The sequence below is a fragment of the Panulirus ornatus genome, chromosome 68 (genome assembly GCF_036320965.1).
Source record: "Panulirus ornatus isolate Po-2019 chromosome 68, ASM3632096v1, whole genome shotgun sequence".
Classification (NCBI taxonomy): Eukaryota; Metazoa; Arthropoda; class Malacostraca; order Decapoda; family Palinuridae; genus Panulirus; species Panulirus ornatus.
In genome coordinates this window covers 12495327-12515326 of record NC_092291.1, presented here as the reverse complement: position 1 = coordinate 12515326, position 20000 = coordinate 12495327, and the positions used below count along the sequence as shown (strand labels likewise).

The following is a 20000-nucleotide window of genomic DNA, read 5'->3' as shown; positions in this document are numbered from 1 at the left end:
TTTATTTTTTTTCTTTGGTATTTGTGTGCGGAGGGCAACAACTAACGCTGGCGGTGATGCTCCATACAGGAGGCATCGTGTGGTTTTCCCCCAGGCTGAACAACTACATAGTCTGATCCTGTCGTATGAGAAAAAAAAATTATGGGTGAGACTCGCGGTGAATCTGTCGTGAATGATGTCTCCTGACCACAATCATTGGACGGTCGGTTATTCACGTTTTCGAATGGTAGAAAAAGAGATGGCTACAAAAAGTATTACGAGTATGTCATGTACAGCAACACCAGAACATCGACCGGCAGTTTATATATATATATATATATATATATATATATATATATATATATATATATATATATATATATATATATATAACTAGGACACCTTTTCCAAGAGCTCCCGGAGCAGGCGCAGTCTGATAACGCGCGCGCGCGCGCGCACACACACACACACACACACACACACACACACACACACACACACACACACACGTAAATATATATAAGACAAATTATGATTTTTCCCCGGGAGTTCAGGCGGGAGACATATGCCATAATATACAAATGGAAAATCGTGGACGCTCGCAAGTCTGCCTTGGAAAAATTATAGTTTCCTGTTGAAACGATACACAGTGAGGAGCTGTGTGGGCTTGAGGGCTGTGTGTAGCTTCCAAGGGCTTGGTCGACCGAAGACCCACCTCAACCCAGAGCCAGGGCTGTGGAGGTAGAAGACCCTCAGAAGACCTCACCAGCTCCTCACCAGAACCGAGATGGGTAAAGTACAATGAGGAGTAATGTATTAACACATATGGACACCAAGAGTGTCATTGCTCACCCTGCAAATATTGAGAGACATGGACAAAGTATTTGTCAAATACCAGAGCATAACATCACCAAAGTATCACAAAAAAAAATTACCTAGTCTCTTACAAAATACCAAAGTGTAAAGGTAATACCAAAATATGTGTACAGAGATCATCATTACGGTATTGGTAAAGGTTCAGTTTATTACAGACCTCAGCAGACTGCCTCCAGAACACCCAGGTGTCACAGATGAGACCAGCAGAGGGTATTACAACGACGCAAAGTGACACGATCACAACCAAGTACCGGAAACGCAAAAAAGGAAAAAAGAAAAAATAGAAACAGTCTGATAGAAATGATTGCGTCAGTCTTGTCTCCAAGACCAAAACATCGCCAACCAAACGACCACGATATACCACATAATATATATATATATATATATATATATATATATATATATATATATATATATATATATATATAATATATATATATATAAACGCAATCTCTCGATGTGGTGACCTACATCACGGACTTTGTAGACCCAAACATATTCTCTCTCTCTCTCTCTCTCTCTCTCTCTCTCTCTCTCTCTCTCTCTCTCTCTCTCTCTCTCTCTCTCTCTCTCTCCGTCCCTCCCATTTTTCTCCCCTCTCGTTTCCCTTCCCCTACCCTCTACTGTTCCCCTCCCCTGGTACAACTTCCCGGCCTCTCCCCTCTGACGCAGTGTCCGCTCCCTCACACAAAAATCATGCACTCAAACATTCACTTAATTAAATCACAATCTGGATTGGTCCGTTCGGTTGTGCCGCTCGATTGCGGACGTTCGTTGGGTACTTCTGCGTTATGGTGGTTCCTTTAGACCCTCCCAGCTGCACTGGGACGAAAGTCAAGGTTCCGAGGAGCCCCAACTGATGTGTGTGTGTGTGTGTGGGAGTTACCGCGTCATCTGGGCTCATTGGTACGTTCCTCTAGCCCCCAGTGTGTCCATAGGCAGGATCGAGAGAATAATTGAATTTAGTAAATGAATAAAAGATGTCATTGAACTCGTTGGATATTACATGGATCCCCACGTTCATGTAACTTATATGAAATCGGTGTTGGGTTGGGTGGCGAGAGAATGATTGGGACGGAAAAGGCTTTAGATTCCACACATCCCTTGTAGGGAGGCGGAGGAAGAGCCATCCAGGATATGGAAGGGTGGGGGGACGTACTCCATACCATACAGCATACAGCTCTTGGGAAGCCGATTTTGCTGCGGTGCTTATTGTGTGTGTCTCCCAAGGCAGAGTGGAGAGGGTAGGTGTACCCACAGCAAGTCTGTGGTGCTGCAGGGTTGAATCGCGAGGTTGTCTTGAAGTGGAACACGAAGGAAGTGAGTGGCTCCTCGACAGAGAAATGTACTGTTGGTAGAAACTCCTTTTTTTTTTTACACCACGTAACAAGGTTAGTGCTTCCCCAGGCCGAGATGCTGCACAGGGGATTTGTTCAGTGAGAGAAAGAGAACTAGCGTTCGAGTGAGGAATGGAAAGTGAGTCGAATGGCAAAAGTAAATAAGGTTGTAGAGGGATCATGTATGGAAAGAAGATAGTGTGGTGGTAGGGAAAAACCCTGAGGGATATATATATATATATATATATATATATATATATATATATATATATATATATATGTATATACACACACACACACACACACACACACACCTTGGCTCACAGGAATAATAAAAGAAGGCCTTCCAGAGCTTTCGTGTATTTTTCAAAACCTATTCAAGGGGAATGAAGGAGCTGTGAGTATTATTCAAGAGCTCGCGAAGATGGTTTTACATTTTTCATGTGAGTTTCAGGATTTTGTCCTATGCTTAGCAACACTTTTGAGTAATATCACACACACACACACACACACACACACACACACATATATATATATATATATATATATATATATATATATATATATATATATATATATATATATATATATATGCGCGTGTTTGTGGAGAGAGAGAGAGAGAGAGAGAGAGAGAGAGAGAGAGAGAGAGAGAGAGAGAGAGAGAGAGAGAGATTTGATCATACGTCGTGGGTTGGCTTTTTGAATGACATTTTCATAGATTGTGCTTGTGTCTGACATGTGCTTGAATATTATCAATCACGTCTGCCACTGCCAGGCTACGTTCCCTACCCCCGAGACTGACTTCATTGCGCATGTATAGTGTTATGGTCTGATGGTTGCTCATGTACCTTCCTGGGTGTGTGTGTGTGTCACCGAGGAAGTGAGAGAGACACACGTCTCCGACAGTCCAGTTTCACACCTTGACACGCTTGCCCCATCGTCATGCGTTCCCACCGTGTCACACTCCCGCACTGGTCTTGCAGTCGCCCCTTCCTCTCGCTGGATCCGAAATGAGCGGCCTCTCCCGCCCACGCCTCCTGAAGAGCCCTCAACCCCCACCTCTCTCTCTCTCTCTCTCTCTCTCTCTCTCTCTCTCTCTCTCTCTCTCTCTCTCTCTCTCTCCTCCATCCATGCTGTTATACATCCTCTCAGAGGCGTTACCGGACTCCGCCTGCCTTTGGTTACACCGCGAGAGCGAAAAGTCGCCTTCGAGGAGGCTTGGATCATCATCATCAGCGGACGAAAGGGAGGTACAGCTCTCGTCCGAGGATTTCTCACTCTTTAAGGCGTCCATTCATCCCCTCCTCCTTACTGAGGCGTAGCCTCGGAGCTTCAGTTGCAAAAGGGGGTCCTGGGGGTTGTGCATGGCGATGATGGCATGACGCCGCTCTGCCCTTGCGTGAGACACCGATAAAGACTGGTTACTGCGGAGCTCTGAGCACCTGCTATGTTACTATTCTCAAGACGTCATGTAGATTAAGAGAACTGAATAGTAACTCGTGATGTCCTTGCGGGACACACACGACACAGGCCACGTAACATCATACGAGACGGGATATGGTAACGCGTATGGTAATAACATGTCAGTACGTGGTGCCATATTGCATCTGTTTCTGTGAGCTACAGCCACACTGTACACACACACACACACACACACACACACACACACACACACACACACACACACACACACACACAATCACACACGTTCAGTTTGTAAATTTGTGGAGGAAGGAATATCAACTCTGGGGATGTCGACGTGTGTCCCAGAGAGGTAGGGAGGGAGCTGTGAGTGTCCGTTAGTGTGACGAAGGTAGATCGATTTTATCCTCCCCACTCTACCCCCCTAGTTACTGTTATCGGTGTGTGTGTGTGGTGGGTGGGGGGTTACCTTTGACCCTCCCACCAGACGCTGTTTTCCAGAATCAGGATTGGTTTAATCACCGGGGGATTCCAGCGTTATTTTCCGTGATGCATCATTCACCAAACACGACGCGTGTAATTAGGAGTGATTGGATTTCTTCTCCTCCTCTCTTTTTTCTGGTATCTTCATCCACTTGACGGTCCAGACCTTGAACTGTGTGGTTCAGGGTGTCACACGTTGGTGGGTTTCCCGCCGGGCTCAAGTCCTGGTGTTGTTTGCGGGTTGTGGGTTGTGTGCGTGCGTGGGGGGTTAGGGACAGCCAGTGGCGATTGTAGCCTCCTCCTCTGTGGCAAGACGTGTTTCGTACGTTCGTGGCGAGTCCCCGCCTCGTTCGTGGCAGGTTTAGGATAGCATGTGATGTGGAATGTTACGAAGTGACTACTCGTTCTATAAGCCAATTGCATGTAATGGTCTCTTGCCCCGTTTTCCAAGATATATGTACACTAGTCATTACAGGAAAATCTCGGGCATGAACACCTTCGAACACCCATTCTTTCAGAGCCGAAATAGCCCGGGAAAAGATGCGTTGTCCACTGGACGTTGGCCGCTGGAGGAGGAGGAGGGTATCATCAGAACTTACCCAGGAGGATTTGGTATAAAGGCGTCCGGTAAAGGTGGCTAAACATTCTCAGGGAAGTCCGTTGCAGTAACATCTGGGTAGTGTTACTGTGACCATTATAAAGTCTGTATACGAGACGTTAACCGCTGAAGGTCTCGGAGGCTAGAGGATACCCGGAGGGGGTTTTGTACGCTACGGCAGGCTCAGGGTTGAAAAGGAAAGGCTAATAGGTGTTTCTCGTGAGTTTTTCAGCATCGTTTCTCACCTCGCGGGAGTCTCTTTTGGTGGGGGAGGTCGAGGTTGTAATCCTAGGTCAGCCAGCCAGTCAACCAGCCCGCGGTTCATGTCCCTTCGTGCGTTGCGCATTGCTCGACGGGTCCTCAAGTCCTTGACTACTGCGGGTCGATCCTTGAGCATGAGTGATCTTAAGATGCATTAGCTTGACGGTTCGAGCCTTTGAGGATCAGGTCACGAAGGCCAGGCTATCGCACCGTCTTGCTTAAGGGATTAATGCCTTACCATGTGTACTTAAACGGTGTACCTGCTTTGACGTCAGCCGACACTGGTTGGTGGGACATCAGCCGGCGCAGTGATCGGTGTAGCGTCAGCCGACACTCTGGCTGGTGCAGTGCCAGCCGGCACTCGGGTCGGGTGTAGGTGTCTGGCGGCACTCTTGTCGGTGTACCGTCAGCCGGCACTCTGGCACTGTCTGGCGTAACGTCCGCCAGCACTCTTTACCATAAGTTGGCGAGACAAACTTGGGTTCTAGGGACGCCATCTCACGGAAAGATGAAAGCTGTAAGTTTAAAGCAATGGAGAACTTGCCTCTCCACCTAGGCAGCGTCACCCGGTAGGAGCCAGACAGCCAGCCCTGCCAGACGACCAGCCCTGCCAGACGACCAGAGAACGTTAGTAGGACAAAGGTAGGAACGTCAGGAGGACAAACGTAGGAACGTAACGTTGGCCAGCCAGACAGACTGGCCCTGACAGGTCGAGTCATCATCTTGCCGGCACCGCCGCGCCAACAACTCTGCTCCAGACAGAGAAATAATAGGGCCACTTCAGAGGGAGGTAAATCCTCTTTGGTCACCACCTGAGGGCCTCTGCCAACTCGGCCTCCACTCCCGAGGAGGTTCGTCTGTCGGTAGGGGTCAGGTAGAGTTTGGCATGGGATCGATCCGCATCTTCCTGGGCTGACGATACGCATAGCTGAGGTATTAAGAGTGAAGCAAGTAGTTGCAGAGGAAGACATACGAACTCTGATCAGGTTCCGGTAGGGCTCTTCCAAGAGCTGAGGGCTCTTCCAGGGGCTCCTCCCGTCTCCTTGAGGCTCTTTCAGGGGATCTTCACGTCTCCTGTAACGCTCTTCCAGGAGGTCCTCACGTCTGGAGGGTTCTTTCAGGGGCTCTTCACGTCTCCTGTAAAGCTCTTCCTAGGGCTCCTCCCGTCTCGTGTAGAGGCTCTTCCAGGGGAACCTCATGTCTTATCAAGTATTTATTATTCACACGTTGGAATGCTGGCCTCCAACACTCACCGACTGACAACCAAAACCCCTATCAGCCACGACACAGGTGTTTCATACAAAGTTTGTGTATTAGCTCCAGTGAACCACATGTGACACATTTCTCTCGTCATTCATTTATTAATGCATTTATTTTTGTGCCCTCACGCGTGCACACGAGCTAACACAACCCATTCATATTCCCACTCACACTCGAAAAATCAAACTCTCCTTCTTTGTATATATCTTTGACACACACACACACACACACACACTACACCACCACCACCTAGGACTCGTTGCAGCCGCACGGGGGCACGGACGCCCCTCCCTCAGCCATATTTCCATGATGGCGAGACAATAACAGTAAAGGCCTTCATGTAACGGGCTTATAAAACCTTATAAATCTCATGACATAAAGCCTGTAGAATTCTCCTGCGCGTGTGTGACTGCGTTCATAGCCTATTAAAAAGCACATAACCTTCAGTGCACGTAACGCGCAACTTGCCCCGGCGTTCTGTGAAAGTGCGTCACGGGGACGGCCGTTGGTTGCCTCGGGTTGCCATTCTGAAAACACGCCGCGTGAAGAGAAAATAACGCCACTTTGACCGTACCAAGCGATGCTTTCGTGTTATTTGTCCCAACCGTGTAATGATCGGGGTTTGGCGACCTTCTCCGCTTCGACGACATCTAAACCTCGGACATTATATTTTCTTTTCTCGTCGAATATTTAAGCGAACGCGCGAGATGTAATCCAGTCTGGCATTTACCTGATGTTGGCGTCATTCTACCATTAAACTTAGTTGAGTTGTTAAGCCGTCGAGGAATCGAGAGAGATTTTTCAAGTGGTCGCTATTAGTTGAGACTTTTATGTACGAGGTTATTGGCCTCACTGTTATAAAGTTCTTAGAATACGTCATATATAAATATATATATATATATATATATATATATATATATATATATATATATTTTTTCCCAAAAGAAGGAACAGAGAAGAGGGCCAGGTGAGGATATTCCCTCAAAGGCCCAGTCCTCTGTTCTTAACGCTACCTCGCTATCGCGGGAAATGGCGAATAGTATGAAAAAAAAAAAAAAAAAAAAAAAAATATATATATATATATATATATATATATATATATATAGAGAGAGAGAGAGAGAGAGAGAGAGAGAGAGAGAGAGATTAGATATTCTCAATTTTAGACGTGTGCAACATTTCGGAATTGACAACAGTAAATGCAGTTTTATTTTTCTTCTATCTCGAAGCGTCGCCCACTTTCCTTTGTTCAATCTCAGACCACAATAATGTATCCCTGTGATAAAGTAAACCTGTTAGGTGTGCCTAGATCCTCCACCCCTTCCTGGCAAACCCCGGACACACACACCACCACCACAAGATCTGCCTCCCGAAAGCTGGAAGTGTTGCGTAGGTGCCTTAATTATCTTATCTCTTTTGAGCAGTTATCTCATATCTACGTTGGTTTCATTCGCCCTAGTGTGGAGTTCTGCTCATACATGCCTGGGGTTTGTGCTTCCTCGACTTCTTTATTAACATAAGTGGAGCCAGAAGCCTTCTGTCTTATTATCTGTCTCCTGGCAACACTTCTCTTCAACCCGTCCCTCTCTGCACACCACTATGTTCCTGCTCTTGTTTCCCTTCTCCGTGTGTTATATTGGCCTCCAAAGGCTTGACCCCTTCAGGCACGTGCCTGGCTGGTGCTTCCCTCATTTTTGGTGTGGAAACCGGTCACTCGAGGATTAGCCATAATGACGCTTCCTGCATCGAACGGCTAAGCCGTGGAATTCTCTCCCTCCTTTTCGTCTTAACTTTTTTCCTATAACCTTTTTTTTTTTTTTTTTTCACTTTCCAGAGGCCGGTCAACAGACATTTGTGGACCCCTGGTTAATTTCTGGATTCGGCTTGGTGAGGCCATATATTTAGAATCGCTTGTGTAAAACCAGGTGTGTAGGGCCTCGTGTGAAGCCAGGCACTATTGGCAACGTATGTTTGGCGACAAATTTTTGCAGCCAGTATGAGTGGCAAGGTGTATGAAGACAGTGTTTGAGGGACAAAGGGTGTGGGAGGGCTAGGGTAGATGGGCCGAGTGTGTGGGCCAAGACAGGAGGGCTAGGAGAGAGGGGCCAAGTGTTTGGGCCAGGAGAGAGAGAGAGAGAGAGAGAGAGAGTCAAGTGTGTTGTCCTGAGCAGGAGGGCCAGTAGAGGGGTCCAAGTTTGCAGGTCTGGGCAGGAGAGAGAGAGAGAGAGAGAGAGAGAGAGAGAGAGAGAGAGAGAGAGAGAGAGAGAGAGAGAGAGAGAAGGGGGCCAAGTGTGTGGACCAGGGCAGGAGGGTCCAGGAGAGAGGGACCAGAGGTGGCGAGCCTCGTGCCATCCCCTTTACACCAGCCAGGAGGTCCTCCTCCCTCCGCTGCCGGAATACACAACACACCCCTGCACATTTTTATTAATTCTAATGAAGATATTCCAGATAATATATATCAGCCTCCGGACGAAAACAACAAGAAAACGATCCCTCTCCCTTTCCGTCACGTAGGGGTCGCCCTGACGTCTTGGCTTCAGGTTTTTGCATTGTATTTTGATGGAGGAAACAGCACTGTGTTCCCGCACAGTCGTGAGCAGCTGGGATGGTGGTAGCGATAAACCAAATTACAAAAGTTTACTGTCGGTGATATTTAAGGAACGTCGCGCGGGCTCTCCCAGAAAAGGCCCCCGTGGAAGCTTTCTCTGCTTCAAGACATTCTTTATTAAATCATATCTTTTACTCCTTCGGCCGTTTCAGCCATGTTGAGAGTCGGATCAAAGTTTCGTGAATATTATTTTCTCTTTTCGAGGAGTGAAGGCATTCCAACATCTGGGAACCATCAGGGAGACAGCTGTTCCCTTCTTGAATAGAATCACCGTCATATCCAACTTGATTACTTCTTTTTTTTTTTTCCTATCTATTCTCAAGTCTTATCTAAAGTTTGACTCAAAATCTGCATGTGTAATCAACTTTAAGGTGTCATGCTGCGGCGTCCATGAATAACTTTGTTATTCTGTATCGCCGTCCCACGTACCCCTTGCCTCCTAGTCGTCCTCGTCCTCCCTCCCCGCCTCTTGTTTTGCTGCTGCTTCGACGAGGTGGTTATCATGGGTTCTTTGATGGTCACACGTGTGTGTGTGTGTGTGTGTGTGTGTGTGTGTGTGTGTGTGTGTGTGTGTGTCTGTGTGTCTTCATCGTATGTATCCCCAGCCCCACGTAGTCACATTCATCCTCATTGTTCATGGTGGCGGCGATGGTGGTGGTGGTCTTCGTGCTCGGAGGGGGCGCGCCGGGGGCCAGTCGGTTCGATGCGATGAAGGCATTGATGTCATATTTGTTTCTCCCTTTAAGGTGAGTACAGGGCACGAGTTCACCACTGCTCGGGGTCTTATGATAAACCACCCTGGAGGACAGTGGTAGCGTAGATCCTTGAGCGCGACGGTACTGTCCTTCTTCAGGTAAGGTGGCGTGGCCCTTTGATGTGACTCACTAAGAATCGTGTCAAAGGCCAGGGCGTCTCACCTAAGTAACTTATCGTTATCCTGAAGGAGTCGAAATGCATTTTTGCTGACGCCCTTCCTGTCTTATCACAGTCTTACGTTCTCTTTTAAGTTCTACCTGTCATTTTCCCGTCGACCAGCGTAATTGTATTTTGACCTATGCAAATTTGGACCAAGTCCTGTAGGTATTGTCGTCATAAAATCTCCAGCGAGGGGCAGGACATTCAACGTTGTCCCCACCACCTCTTGTCTGTCACTCTGTGAGGCTCTATCTATGTGCCCGTCTCCTCCTCTCACTCCCTTACCCCCCGCAGTGAGAGTGCATCCCTTACCCTCCAGCAATACACGCGATCCCATTCCTGCAAACGTTCCCTCATTTTTCAGCGACACTGGACGTCCTCTTCAGCGGCACAGAGAGAGAGAGAGAGAGAGAGAGAGAGAGAGAGAGAGAGAGAGAGAGAGAGAGAGAGAGAGAGAGAGACTTCCCTCTCACCTCTCGCCGGCACAGAGCGCCTCACACTTCACCCAGACAAAATTTTCCTCACTCCTCACAGACTCGACCGCTCTCAGGCAGTCACATGTATTTTTTTTTTTTTTTTATGGCGCCATCAGTGTGATATTTCGCCCAATAAAACGCACATGCACCCAAATTTGCCGGGAGAGTTTTCATATTGGTAATGACCGGTGCGTCAGTCCAGCAGCCGGTCGGTGGCGACTCTGGTCCTTGCCGGGTGTGTGTGTGTGTGTGTGTGCGCCCTGCTCTCCTGCCAGATGGTGGGGGGAGTCCGTGCCAGCTGGAGCGGGGTTCCCTTACCAACTGGGGCAAGTACGTATTTGCCGGGGTAGTGGGCCAGTAGATCCCCAGCCGGGAGCCACCGAGGAATGAACGTTTGAGGGAGGAGGGAGGGTTGTGGCGTCTGTGAGTTCCTTGAGCGCTACAGTCGCAGGGGTGGGCAAGAAGGGCGTGAGGAGGCAGATGATGGGAGCCGCCCATGGGGGCTCTGATCTGACAGGTTATGGCGCGCCTCGCGGTCGATGCGAAATGAATACGAAAATATAATCCTTTACTTGGATTCTGAGAGAGAGAGAGAGAGAGAGAGAGAGAGAGAGAGAGAGAGAGAGAGAGAGAGAGAGAGGTGGCATGGGAGATCAAGGATCAAGGAAGGAAAGGAGGAAGAGGCGGAGGGGGAAAGGCAGAAAGGGAAAAGAATGGAGGAGGGGTCAAGGAAGCGAGAGAGAGAGAGACAGAGAGATGGGAGGTCATTGGGGAACAGGAAGAGGGAAGGAAGATAAAAGAAGAGAGAGAGAAAGAAAAAGAAGGAGAGACGGGGTAAAGGAGAGAAAAATGAGAGAGAGAGAGAGAGAGAGAGAGAGAGAGAGAGAGAGAGAGAGAGAGAGAGAGAGAGAGAGAGAGAGAGAGAGGTCGATGTTGATATACAAGGGAAGGACGTGGCCGGAATGGGTTGCCTACTACTACAATAACCAGGGCCCATCTCCGCTATTTTAGTTAGCAGTAAGTTAGCCACAGGCTCCTCACAGGTGGGCCTTACCACACACACACACACACACACACACACACACATATTCAGACGTAGAATTTGTGCGTCGTCACCGTGTGTATATATATATATATATATATATATATATATATATATATATATATATATATATATATATATTATACATATTCGTCATTTCCCGCGCCACCTAGGAAGCGTCAAGAACAGATGACTGAGCCTCAGAGGGAAAAATCCTCACTTGGCCTCCCACTCCCTCCCCTCTCAGTCGCCTTCTTCGACACGCAGGGAATACGTGAGCAGTATTCTTTCCTCCCTATATATATATGGAGAAGTCTGTCAAAGGCAAATGCAGTATTATTCCACGTCTAAATTTTCGTGATTTACAAAAGTTTCGTCCACGTATAATCTTCTGAAATCGAAGGATTCATACTTGCTGTATCACTGTTGCTGTATCGGGTATTCAGCCTCGCCATATCCCTGAGCCATGCCCTCGCCGAACTACTGTAATTCGCCATCAACCAGTTAAGACTGTTTGTTCTGGCACTTGACCTCTCCTCCCTTGTGTATGAAATATATTCCGGGAATGATACACTGAATACATTTTTTTTTTTCGCCCGAACTATAAAATGGTGGTCGGGGGGACGTCTGAAAACTGTACCAGAGGGGACTCTGTTGACGAGCTACCTCGACATATTCACAGATTATTGTAAACTCGCGAGGTTTCTTTTGAGCTTCAGGTCTCGCGTAGCTGCCCCACTCTCCTCCTGCTCCTCCTCCGCTATGGAGGTAGAACTACGAGACCCGGGGCTTAGTTCGTCAGCCATTGAGGGAAGAACTCGCATCAAGGGCACGAGGGGGTCGAGAGAGGAGACAGAGAGGCAGGCGGTATGAAACGCTGAGGGACGGTAAGCTGTCGCGAGTGTCCTCAGCTTGTGAAAGGCACGGTCCTCTCCACTCGGTATCGCTGGAAGCCGAGGACGGGGGAGTAGCACAGCCTGAGGGAATGCATCGGAGAGGCTGGTCGCTGTCAAACCAGTCTACGGGGATAGAGAGGAGTCCAGCGAATCACGCGTAATGTTGGGGACATTGATAGTAGGTGGGGACTGGCGGGGCATTTTGTGGGGACGTCATTAGAAATTGGGGAGACACCGTTAGGTACGACATCAGGAATGTAGTGATGAACCTGACCGAGGAACATATCGGAGAACTTCCTTTTTGAGGTGCACGACGAAGTAGTGGCATCATCCTAGGTAGGGGGCTCGAGCTGTATCGATGTCCTTCTTAGTTCAGAGGAAGAGTGAGGGGCGACTCAGGGGAGGAATGAGTGTGGAGGTGAGGACACAGGAAAATCCTGTCGAACGGAGGGACTCACATGTGAGGAGACCCCGCGTAGGGCCAAGTGAATTCACCGTCCGCCTCTTGGTTGCATGTGGAGACATGGCTTCGTGGTGAAGGTACCGTAAGTGAACAGTATGCCTCCCGTGGCCATCTGTTCGATCTCTCGCCTTTTATCGTTGGTAAACATGGCAACACTTTTGGTTCAGTACAGAATTTTTGCGACTTCTATTCATGGGGTGGGAGTAGCGAAAACAGTTGAATTTTTTAGACCCTGTTTACAGTGGTGTTAATTGCTGAACGGAATTGGTTTTTTTTTTTTTTTTGTTTTTTTTTTAGTGGTCTTCCTCAGTAGAGCTTTTATGTGGGCTTTCTCCAGTGGGGTTCTTCAGGTGCCCTCTGTCGATTTCTTCAGCGACTTCTTCAGTGAGTTTCTTAAGTGGCCCTTTTCAGCAGGTTTCTTAAATGGACTTCTTCTGCTGGTTTCTTTAATGAGCGTCTTTGGTGGGCTTCGTGAACTGTCGTCAGCAGAACCATTGGTCCTTTTATGCCTTGTCATGTACGATGAATTATGAAATTTACACTTGCATTTTGTGAAATCCTATACAAGACTTGTCTAGGTCATATGTACCATAGAACCGTACCACTGTCCAGGTCACACGTACCATGCAACTGTACCACTGTTCAGGTCGTGTGTACCTTACAACTGTACCACTGGTCAGTTCGTGTGTACCGTACAACTGTACCATAGTTTAGGTCGTGTGTACCGTACAACTGTACCACTGGTCAGGTCGTATGTACCGTACAACTGTACCACAGTTTAGGTCGTGTGTACCGTACAACTCTACCACTGCTCAGGTCGTGTGTACCGTGCAGCTGTACCACTGTTCAGTTCATATGCACCATACACTTGTACCACTTCAGGTCGTGTGTACCGTACAACTGTAACTCTTGTTTTCTTCCTGCAGGTCGCGTGTTGGTGCAGGAGTGGGCCAAGTACCGCTGGGGGGTGTTCGAGGAGTACGGCCATCCGGACGACCCTCTGTATCCGGCCTTCCACCGCACTGCCACCCAGGCCCACCACCCTACCGGCTGCTCCAACGTCCCCGTCCATGGCTCCACGTAAGTACTGAGAGAGAGAGAGAGAGAGAGAGAGAGAGAGAGAGAGAGAGAGAGAGAGAGAGAGAGAGAGAGAGAGGAGCCACCACCACCCCCGGTTGGTCGACGAAGAGAGAGAGAGAGAGAGAGAGAGAGCCAACGAGTTAGTAAGAGAGCCACGCGAGGTTGCCAGAGTAGCTGGCGGCGAGAGATACGCTGCCCTGAGAGAAATGGATATGTACGTCACTTGTTTTCAAATATCATCAATAATACCGGCTGTCGGGTAGTGGTCGGCCACTCTAAACCAATTGGAAGCCAAACTAATATATATATATATATATATATATATATATATATATATATATATATATATATATATATATATATATATATATGTATGTGTGTGTGTGTGTGTGTGTGTGTGTGTGTTTGTGAGAGGTATTGTTATTATTTTGCCCAGTAGGGAGATGAGGAACCTCTTTGGAGGGGAGAAGATCCTTGACAAACAAGACTGCACCCCCATATTGTCCATTTGTGGACAGTGATACACTTGCTGAAGGTGAGTTTCTCGCTCGTGATGCGTCATCCACTTGTAGGCGAAGGCCACTGACACTATATAAGTATATCTTTTACATTTGTCAGTCTCAACAATGTAATACACCAAAGCGCTCGACACTCCGTAGTTATATATATATATGAATGTATGTATGTATATTGGTACTTTCGTCAAGGGGTTACAGGCCTAAAATGCTGAGGTACAGATGTATCTTGATGACCCGTGAACTGGCAGAAGTGGGAGGTGCACTGGTGTCGCGGTATCATCGTTATGATTATGTTACTATGTAATCCCAGCGACCCCTTTCTTCAAGGGGTTTTCGGCAGCATTAAGGCTGCTCTTTAATCAATAGAGGATGGATTCGTTGGGGGAGAGAGAGAGAGAGGAGTTCGAGGAGATTGTGCCCTGATGGTCTAGCCTCGCCGAAGGTGGCTACATTCGTGTCGTTCCCACATGCCAAGCCGAGTTCGATGTCATTTAAGCACGTGAGTTTCATGACTTCATGAAGCTCCTCACACATCCTGATGGAACTGTGTCGTGTAGTGGCTTAGGAATCACCTCTTGTCATGTGGTCTCTTATTCTTAAAGAGAAAGAAGACTTGCTTTTTTTTTTTTTTACACATGTTTAAGGGATGAATAGATTCCCACAGTTTCTTCATTTCGCGTGTCTTCCTCTTTTCTTTTTTTTTCTTACATATGTTTAAGGGTCCGAAATGATTGCCACAGTTTCTTCGTATCGCGCGTTTCTGTTTTACGTAAACACCTCCTCAGATCGGAGATGGGAGAGTCAAGTGAGTTCAGCGAGGCTGAGCGCTCTGCACGTTCGCTTTTATATATATATATATATATATATATATATATATATATATATATATATATATATATATATATATATATATATATAATATATATATATAATATATATATATATATATATATATATATATATATATATATATATATATATATATAAACAGGCCTCTGTCGGACGGTGTCCTTTGATGGTTACTGGGAGTTTGAGGTCGCTATCACTTGAAGCACGTTAATCAGTTGCACGTGCGGTAAAATTCCGCTGAATTTGATAGCTAATTATACGCCCCGGTTAGTAATTGCTTCATTTTTCATGGGTCAGAAACCTGAAAAATGGTTTATAGCGAACGTTGATTATTGACCTTTTAGGTTTATGTAACTGATGAGCGACGTGTCTGGTAAGGAATATGGCACAGAAAATAGAAAGGTTGTGAATATGAGGAATATTTCGTATCTTCCCTCATCCATTTTCTCCATCTTGGGTTTTGGAATATTTTCGAGGGTAAAATGTATTTTCACGGGAAGGTGAGTAGACTGGCCACTCATCTTATGTAATCATAATGAGGTGATTATCTTAGGCGACCCATGAGATGATTATCTTAGTAGATCACCCATGAGGTGATTATCTTAGAGGATAACCCATGAGGTGATTATCTTAGAAGATAAACCATGAGGTGATTATCTTAGAAGATAAACCATGAGGTGATTATCTTAGAAGATAAACCATGAGGTGATTATCTTAGAAGATAAACCATGAGGTGATTATCTTAGAAGATAAACCATGAGGTGATTATCTTAGAAGATGACCCATGAAGTATTACCTTGTATCAGAAGGTGACCCATGATTACCTTATATCAGAAGGTGACCCATGAGGTGAGTACCTTATATCAGAAGGTGACCCATTTTCTTACCGTAATTTGTAACAGTTCAAGTGCCCAGTTTCATCAGCACATGTCAGAGGTTTGGAAAATAAGAGCAGGGAATTCTGCCTTGTTATATAACAGTAACCCGCAATGCCATTGGTTCACACGTAATGTGAAGCGTCTTTCTCTCATTCAGCTGATGTCACTGGGGGGCGCGCCTGTGTATGTGTGCGTCTGTGTGATTGAACTTGCATGTATATGTATAATGCCTAAATATGTATGACACCCTTGAGCACGACAGACAGACCTTTGGGTATGTTGGTGTGACCTTTGACCTGACCTGTAGGGGCCATAACGAGACCTAGGTCATAATACTTGAAGCATCGTGCCTTTGTGCTTGAGGGATTTCTGTGGTTTTGTATACACTGTAGGGCTTGGTGTGTACGAATGGCTAAGTACCTTTCTGTTTGCGTGTGGATTGTGTCAATGTGTATACATATTATTGAGCACTTAGTATGTGACGATATTTCCATTATACAGTTTGTAAAAATCTCTTGTAAATCTATTTTTTTACATGTAAAAGTTATTTTATTTTTTTCGTATTATGGTCTTGGTGGACGTTACCACCCACAAGTATTTCGTCCTGAATACGTTGTGTGTTGACTAAAGACGAGCAAGGAGATGCATCGTGTTCGACTCCAGAGGTGTGTACCTAGGTGGAGGACGGATAGGTACCGAGTCTCTATGTCAGAGGTATGCATATGACTGCACTGATTAGATCGTTCTTCGAGCTGCTGACTAGGGCGCCGGGATGAGGCGAGGGTCACTCGTGTTTTAGGGTGTCGCACGTCTCATGGGGTCGTGGCGCCACCCGATCACAAAGGTGTCCTCCCTCCTCCCCCCCCACTGCCGGGTGTAAGATGGACTGACTGTCCCTAGTGGTGGCATGACACCAAGACATGAAACGCGTTGTTTTCGGGGAAGGAGGCGTCGGTTGCACCAGCAAGGTTTTTCCCAGAATTATCGAGTGTTATTGGTTGCCCAAAATGTATAAAATAGTCGAGGTATCGGTATATTGCCTTCGTGCATCGCAGGGGTTACCTTGCTAGGCATGTACCTCGGTCCTAGCTCAGGTCAACCAACCTGGTAAAGTACATGAACTTGGATAGTCAATTTATTTCTCTCTCGCTCTCTATTCGTAGTGCCTAGGCTGTTTAGTTTCATCCTTGGTGCCTCGTACATTCATTCAGTTCAGTCTTGATATATTCTTTTAAGGACATTATTATTTATTCTTCTCGCTTCATGATAGATATTTATCGATAAGTGGACGGTAAAGTTATCAACTCTCTTCTGCCGAGAGTTTGGCACCCACCGCACCAGCTTGGGCGTCGACCGTCTCCCATGCATGCATCACTTCCACTCTCCACATGCATCTGCCACTGTGTTGGAGCCAAGCCAGCCCTGGTAAAGCTGTTGATGGAGCACAACTGTGATAACATTAACTTAACATTGCCCGAGCTGGGGGCGGCAAAGCCATGATTGGTCAGCGGGCATTGAATCCCTGCGGACGCTCCGATATAAAACGGAGTGCAGTTTGAACCTTTTACTTCGTGTGTTGGGAGTCACTCTTTCGCTCGGTCCTCTCGCCATTTTTTGTAGCACTGAGGGGTAACTAGGGCAAGGGATAGTAACTCGTCAAAATGCCTTAGCTTCACGGGAAGCAAGGCTCTCAAAATATATGTTCTGTAAGTGCCAACTCCGTCAGCCAGAAGGGTTGGTGTCACTCTAGGTGTCATGAGCCAGTGCTTCTGCCAGTATTGCGGGCTGACGCTGCGCTGCCCAGGGCTGGTGCTCTCCCTGTGCCAGAACGACAGGCAGACGCCGATAGCCAGAACCTCCACACCACATGTTGCGCTTCACGGAGCTCAGCCCCGACTCACTAGCAGTATGGACTCCGATAATAATATCTCCAACGAAGGAAGGTATATTGCTTTGGTATGTGTTCTCTCGTTCTTCTTTTATTCGTCTTTTTTTGAATACGAGTTGCTCTTCTCCTTGTCTTTTTTTTCTCCTTCCTCTTCTTCTTCTTCTTCTTCTTCTTCTTCTTCTTCTTCTTCTTCTTCTTCTTCTTCTTCATTTCCTATTTTTCTTTTTCTTCAAGGTCCGTCCCATAAGTTCTCCAGCGTTGCAGGTATGAACATAAAAGACGTAAATGTGCTGTTACGTGAGGTAATATTTGTATCATTCTGACATCGCCACGACCTCATATTACAAGGTGCGAGGTCACTCCATCATTTTTATAGAATCCTTCCGTCAGGCACACCATAATTTTCTTTTATTTTTTTGCGGGTGAGAGATAGCACCGTGAGACGTAACATTTTATATATTGCTGTACGAACCTGTGCTGTGCACCGTATTGACTTGGAGAGGGTGTGACCTGAGTTTTCCACGTTCAGACGACCGTCGTCGCAACGAAGGAATTGCATTGTTCTGGACGTAACCCGCTTACTACTGAAGGTGTCGGTATGAATCTTTGTATCATGAGGGCGTCTCGTCTTCAGGGAGGAGGTGCATTATTACACGCGCCGCACGGCAAAACACAAGGCCATTGAGAATCGGATATACACACGAGTTTTTTTTGTTCCACGTATCCGATCCATGTCAGTGCTGTCTCTTACTCGGCACTGTCGTGAGGACTGGCATTTGCTTGAGCTCTTGGTGTTGCCGTAAGCGATGTGTCATGATCCGATGTACGGGAAACAGGGTCGTGCAGAAGGCTCAGGGTCGTGCAGAAGACTCAGGGTCGTGCAGAAGGCTTTGTCTCCTCCTAGCCCAGTTAAGGGAGGGGGAAAAACAGAAACATTAAAACTGAAAATTCATATTAAGGAAACAGGTTGACCATGGGGGCGGGTGGGTTATAAGAGTGCGTTCGTATGTTCAAAAAAAAAAATGTCCACATTATATGCCCCTAAAAGCATAATGGCCTAAGTATACCCTTTTCATGAAGATGGGGGGAGCCTATCATCTTTTTAAAACGAGACGAACAGTTTGAGTTATGAAACGCTAAATTTCCAACACCCCGAAAAGAAAAAAAAAAAAAATATATATGTGGGCGGCTTTTCTGTGCAGGGTAGCGCACTTCGTGGCTGCCGCCGGCTGTTGACGAACGACGCGTCGTCCCCCTAACGAGACGAAGGGCCGCGTAATTACCAACGCGTCTCCCGCTGCTTTAGTTACTTAGTGTCATCTATTTTTTCTCTCGGGGGAAAAAAATAGTGTTTTATGATCAAACGACTCCCATGCACTTGTTTGTGTGTGTATATATATATATATATATATATATATATATATATATATATATATATATATATATATATATATATGTATATATATATATATATATATATATATATATATATATATATATATATATATATATATATATATATACACACACACACACTTAAGGTTACAACTTAAGTGAAAAGGACTGCTTCTTGGGAAGAGTTGAGTGGTTGCTTTGGACACTTTTCATGCAAGGAATTGAGTCTGTGTGTTCGTCAGGAGATCTGAATACACAAGATGACATGGCAATTGAGGGTATGATGTAGGTGATGAAAATGAGGACAAGTTTGGTTGGAGTTAGGTGCTAGAAGTGGAATGGTGATCGGGAGTTCGAGGCTTAAGGAAAAGTGCTTACATAAGTATGGGTAGATGATTGGGGGCTGGAGGTCAAGGGGCATTATTTCTGATTAATTGACTGGCATGCAAATCGATCGGGGCTGGAGGTCAAGGGGCTTTATTTGTTTATACGTTTAATTGACAGGCATGTGAACGCCCTGCGAAGGGGGCTGCAGGTGGGATGGCTGATCATTTTGTGTTTCTTTGCTGGTGTCGAGCGTGAAAGTTTGTGACGGGCTTAGGAAAAGAAGAAATGAAATACGTATGAGAGAAGTGATGCAGGTGAGCGAGGTTGGAAGAGTGGCCGAGAGAGAGAGAGAGAGAGAGAGAGAGAGAGAGAGAGAGAGAGAGAGAGAGAGACTTGGTGAAGAGTGGCATACGATGAGAGTCTGTGGAAAATAGGGAAGTTGAACATGAGTG

At 46.5% G+C, this 20000-nt stretch overlaps 1 protein-coding gene across 1 annotated transcript in view; it reads left to right on the top strand.

Moving 5' to 3' along the window:
• The window catches only part of LOC139747265 (calcium-activated chloride channel regulator 1-like), a 319531-nt gene that overhangs the window by 99887 nt on the left and 199644 nt on the right, over positions 1-20000 (top strand). The window contains 1 exon segment of the mRNA XM_071659359.1: positions 13540-13693. Within this exon segment, the coding sequence (XP_071515460.1) occupies positions 13540-13693 (154 nt within the window).